The sequence below is a fragment of the Phoxinus phoxinus genome, assembly GCF_949152265.1.
Source record: "Phoxinus phoxinus genome assembly, chromosome: 4".
Classification (NCBI taxonomy): Eukaryota; Metazoa; Chordata; class Actinopteri; order Cypriniformes; family Leuciscidae; genus Phoxinus; species Phoxinus phoxinus.
The window spans coordinates 35501611-35507610 of NC_136879.1; the positions used below are offsets into that span (position 1 = coordinate 35501611).

At 35.5% G+C, this 6000-nt stretch overlaps 1 protein-coding gene across 12 annotated transcripts in view; it reads left to right on the plus strand.

Annotated features, from left to right (window-relative positions):
* cadm2b (cell adhesion molecule 2b) overlaps window positions 1-4368 on the plus strand; it is a 225519-nt gene extending 221151 nt beyond the window's left edge. For all 12 annotated transcript variants that reach the window (XM_079608819.1, XM_079608828.1, XM_079608823.1 and 9 more), the window contains 3 exons: window positions 2273-2395; window positions 2521-2626; window positions 3075-4368. In XM_079608819.1, the coding sequence (XP_079464945.1) occupies window positions 2273-2395; window positions 2521-2626; window positions 3075-3180 (335 nt within the window). In that variant the 3' untranslated portion in view covers window positions 3181-4368. The remainder of the gene's footprint in view (window positions 1-2272; window positions 2396-2520; window positions 2627-3074) is intronic.
* The last annotated feature ends 1632 nt before the right edge of the window (window positions 4369-6000 follow it).

Consider the following 6000-nt stretch of genomic DNA (forward strand, 5'->3'; position numbering starts at 1 on the left):
CTAGCGTACTAAGCTATCCGCAGTGGGGTCTTAAGATTCACAACTCCAGGTGGCGATTTATTCAGTAGAAGTTCAGAGGCGACCGGATTCACCCTAGCCTGCGCTCGCTCACTCAAAGTTAAACCCAGGAGACAAATCAGCCTGCCGCAACCCCTGCCGGTTTTAAACTTGTTGTATATCGCCAAGAATTGAGTGACTTTGGTCCTCGCAGGGCTGTGAGATATGACAGGTCTTTGGTAGCTGTTCAACATTCGTTTGTAATGATAAATCCCCCCCACCCCTCCCTCCCGCTGCCTATTGAAAGTCAGGAAAGAACATTGGCTTTGAATTGATGTTGCTTGGGCTCCAAAACTCAGAGCAGAATGACATGCTGGGGATGTTTCTGTGATCCGACATGGAATAAACACCTGTTTGCAACTCCTCAATTTGACCGCATGGGGATGTCGTATGGTGGTAATATACAGTAATATATATATATTGGATTATGTATACATGGAATGCCCAACACAATATTCCCTAAATATTCAGTGGCTACAGAAAATGCACTCTAAAAGCTTTTTCAGTAACATGAATTTATTTAAGCATCATGAAGATGTCAGTGTGCATGTCGAAAACAATATTTTTCCAAAGCTTATGATTCATAAGGAAAAAAATAATGGTTTTAAGTGATGCACCAGTAATGGAATTATAGGTCATTGAAAGAAATGAGGCAGCAGCAATAAAAAAAACATAAAGTACTAAATTGTTTAACTTATTACTACCTGTAAATGATTATATGTTTATAAACTTATCACATCTTTTGTTTTAACCTAGATTTGTACATTTGCTTTGTGGTTGCTAAGAGTTTTCTGGTTGGTTGCTAGGTGGTAACTTACTGGCCCAAGGCGCTATAGCTATGTTTCCATCCAAGTTGCAAAAAATTTAAATATTGCAAAAAACTATTTGCGAATAAAGCAGCGTTTCAATCCCATATGTTCAGGAGCACAAAATCTTCAGGGGAAATTTGTGCAAAAGGGAAATGAAAGCTGTAGCTACTGTGCCTCTTTTATTAAATGTGATAAATGACTTGCAGTTTAGAGCATGCAGACTAAGTGCCTTAACAAAAAAGAGAGATGGAGAAAATGAAAGGGAAAATTCAGCCAAAAATGAAAATTCTGCCATTAATTACTGACCCTCATGTCGTTGCAAACCCATTAGCCATTCGTCCATCTTCAGAATAGAAATGAAGATATTTTAAATGAAATCTGAGCCAGTTCTGTATACTCTCCATTGACAGTCTACGCAACTGCCAATTTGAAGCCCTATAAACGTAGTAAAGACTTCCTTAAAGTGATCCATGTGACTCCAGTGGTTTAACCATTATTGTATGAAGCGACGCAAGTGCTTTGTGCAAAAAAAAAAAAAAAATGTAGGCCTATATACAAAATATGAATCTCTGACGTGCATTGTGTCTTTATTTTGGAGCTTGAAAGTGGTAGTTGCGTAGCTGTCAATGGAGTGACAGAAATCTCTCAGATTTCATAAAGATCTTCATTTGTGTTCCGAAGATGAACGAATGTCTTACACTTTTGATTGAGGGCGAGTAAATGATGACAATTAAAAAAAAATTGGTGAACTAACCCTTTAAGAAATCAGTCCTACAAGTTGAGTAGTACAACAACAACAAAAATACCCAGACCTGAACCTACCCATGATTCTAATGGGAAAAGCACACAAAAGTCAAACAACGTGTGAACGGTTTCACATTTTAGCTCTATATGGGTCTGACATGATATTTTATTATATATTAGGCTATATTATGATACTCTAGACATGGTCTGGGTATAAGTCGGTGTGATTTTTGGATGATTTTTCGGATGATAAAAGGGACAAAATTTCGTCCGCCAGATGAAAAAAAAAAAATCAATAATAAGCCACAAGTCTGATAATTCTCCATAAGAAAACCATAAGTCTGATCCCTTAGAAAGCCAACCTTTCCTCAACAACCTGCACCATTTAACACATAATTTATGTAGCACTACAGCACGATGGTTACGGTTCATGCGTACTTCAGTGTGGTTTGTAATTGCGTGTTACAATATCTAAATTGAATGGTATCAAGTGAAAAATGAAATGACTGCCTGCTCCAGCTGAGATGCTCACAACTGTATTTAGTGAGTTGTGGGAAGGAACGAGTCCGTGCGTCTTATATTAACACGCCGACCCGTAATTGGCTAATTATAGCGGCCGTTCCACTGGCGTCTTTTCACGCCGTCCTCTCCTCCTCCTCCAGATCCCAACGCTCTGGCGCAACACGGTCCCGACCACGCTCTCATCGGCGGAGTGGTGGCCGTGGTGGTCTTCATCACCCTGTGCTTCATCATCGTCCTGGGCCGATATCTGGCCAGGCACAAAGGTACGGCTTCCCTCCCCTCTCTCTCTCGCCCCCCCTCCCCCTCACCTATAGTGTGCAAAATGCTTCAACATGTCCACTGTTGTACCTTATGTGTCTATGTGACCTATGTGGGACTGTGTGGACAGGGACATACTTAACCAATGAGGCCAAAGGAGCGGAGGACGCCCCTGACGCAGACACTGCCATCATCAATGCGGAGGGGAACCACGCACATGCAGAGGAAAAGAAAGAGTACTTCATTTAGCACCTCTGTTTTTTTCTGTTCAGTATTGTCACGGCAACACTGCGAGCCAGCAGAGGAGGCGTTATAGCGCTCCGCTCCCTAACAGCACTAGTCTGGTCTGGCTTTGTCTCTGTTTGCGAAACCTCTTTAAGGCCAAATTCGACACGCCACCTGCTGAAAAAGAACGTTGCCTCTTTTTAAACGATTCATAATCGTCTAAAAACAAACAAAACAAAAAAAAAAATCTAAAATCAGTTGAGTTTGTAACTGTAACACCAGGTCCATTTAGGCCAAGAAACCCTATCCCACCCCTCCAAAATGACCCCCGCCGTTTGATTTGCAAAGTGCCAAAATATACAGACATGTGCTTGTCATGTTTGTTGCTGTGTTTATTCATTTAATTTCCCAGTGATTTCTCAACCACCCTCACTGTGCCTGTTATATACCTTTTTACAGATATTACCAGGGAGCGGCAAGAAATGTGGTTCATCTCAAGTCGGAAAACCTTGGCTTTGCCAATAATTACGCTTTAAGACAAGAATATGTGAGATGTATAATGTAAATATCATGTACTGTCTTTGTTTTTTTTGTGTGTGTGAGTGTGTTGTTTTCCATTGTGAAAGTGGGTGTGTGTTTTTTTGGAAGTACGCCCTGTAATAAAGAATATCCCCAAGAGACACGGACAATTATGTAACATACGGAAACACGAAACAAGCCGGCAGATTGAAAATGGCAGGAAGTCGATGAAGCACAAATGAGAATTGGTGTGTAACCATTAGAACTGAGATTATTTTCTATTTCCATCATACCTGTCTGTATATTCTTGCACTGTTAATATTTCCCTCCCCCTCGAGCGTTTATTTCAAACCTGAAAATGTACCAAACATAAGCACAAAGTCATTGTAAAATGTCATTGGTTTAGACAGTCTCAGGATGAAAAGAAGAGCCTAATTGAATTTGTCTTTTATCACTTGAGTGAATGAATTTTTGTTCTCGCTTTGTGAATTGATCTAAACAGCCATTTGTTCGACGTTTGAATGGAAGTTCGCCATTGTTTCGTTTTGTTTCGCTGACCGACCCTTGTTAATATTGCTGTATATTACTTTGCTAAAGTGATTATTGGTGGAATATTGTTCAACTATAGGATCCCATATATATATATATATATATATATGAGAAAAGAAATGTCAAAATATCTATTTCAAGTGTCCCATACATTTAGTTAATATAAGTGAAGAAAATATTTGTTTGTTTTGTCCCAACCCAGGGAATGTATATAATGTGTATACTTAAGCATTTGGTTTATTTAATTGAATTTGAAATCTTTATTGCTCTGTTTTATTCTACATGTGTGCAGTTTCATTTCAGCCTCTCTACACTAAGTATGTCCCCACGGATACTTGTCATTAATACTAATTTATTGGGTAAATCTGATGGACAAACACAATACATTATTATTAGTGCTTTTTATAAGCTTGTGAACAGATAGGACCGTTTGTTCATGAGAAGGTCAGAACAACAATCACCATTATTGCCTTTGTGTTTGCAACAAAACATACGACCACACATTGAAGCTCTGGAGAAAGCATAACCTTCAATGTACGTTTTTACGAAACATGTTTCCAGTGTTCATACTTTATTTCACTCTTTATAACATCAACTAGAACTGAGACATTTTTCTAAGAACTTTTGATTTGCCCTATTGTTTTTTGCTGTATGGGAAAATGTGTGAGGTTGCTTTTACATTAAATATTCAACTTTTTCAAACTATGCCTCTGTAAAAAAAAAAAAAGAAAAGAAAAAAAAAACTCGGAGTACTGAGTAAAATATGCACAAACTCAGATTTGTGTTTTCTTCTTCATGCAACACATAAGTGAACATAGAAAAGATAATCTTACACACACACGCACACATATAGTTCATATTTGTAAATGTATTTAACTTTGATATGTACTGATAATGTTATATATAATATATATATTATATAATTTTATAAACATTCTAATATGTATATATCTATTTCAAATTTAAACCTTTACTATATATAATTGTGGATGTATATATATATATTAGAACTTCATTTTATATATATATAATGAAGTTCTAAAATCTAAAAAATATATATATATTATATATGAGCAGGCCTGTAACATTTTACACATAATCTAATATATGAAGTTAAATGCAATTCTAAATATGAATTATACATACACACACAAATATATATATATATATATATATATATATATATATATATATATATATAAAATGACATTCTAAATTATATATATAAAAGTATAGCAAATAAATTTAATTCTAAATTTAATCTAACATCAATATGAAGTTAGATACAATTCTAAATATGAAAAAATATATAGGCTAATAAATACATATACATATGAAATAAAAATTAATTTATTAAATAAATAAAAAATATATATATTTATATATATATATATATATATATATATATATAATATTTATTTGTATTTATTCTCATTTTTATTTCATATGTAGGCTATTTTACATATGAAAAACATTTTATTCAAATTAGCCTATATATATATATGCCAAAGCTAAATTAAGTTGTATTTCTCTCTCTTTAATAAATATATATTATATATATTAATCTTAATTTAGTTTTTTATTTAGATCTATTTTTTATAAATAATATGCAATCTTATTTTTGCATTGTATTTAGCAGGTTAATATGTGAGATAATCAGGTCCTTGAGCTGGAATGATGGAATAATCTTTAATATTCACTAAAGTGGGCTTGCATTGTGAATTTCATGGCTACATGCTGCCACCAAGAGCCTGAAGCTCTCAGCGCACGAGTACGCGGCCGGCCTTCTTTTCTCAAAGCTTTGTTTATTGTCTCCAACTTTAAGTGGCTTTCTGCTGAAACTTTCAAATCCTGTCCTTCTTCCCACTCTACCATCATGGCTACAGCTTTACATAATCTATAGTGCGATTTCGAGTTGCCAGAAAAATTTCAGGAAAGGATTTGAGGGAGATCAAAACATTTCGGAAGGAGCAATGCAGTGTGTACAGCCTTAAATCTAGACTGAGGCTTAACACAAAAACCGACACAAAACCATTACATTTCTCTGCGCTCACAAAGATTGTATGCTGTATGTTTAAATGTATGCTGGTGGGTCAACTTCAATTGATGGAATTAGCCATTGAAACTGAATAGACATTACAACACAACAACTGAAACTGATCTATTTTCAAATAGGCTTTTACATCTATGAACCAGTTTGGAGTTGATGATCATTCAGGCACTCAGAGGGCTCTGGGTCAATTAAAAAAATAAGCTAAATCCCACTGATTATAAACAGCACTAAAAAAATCATCCTGTAAAAAAACAGTAAACTACT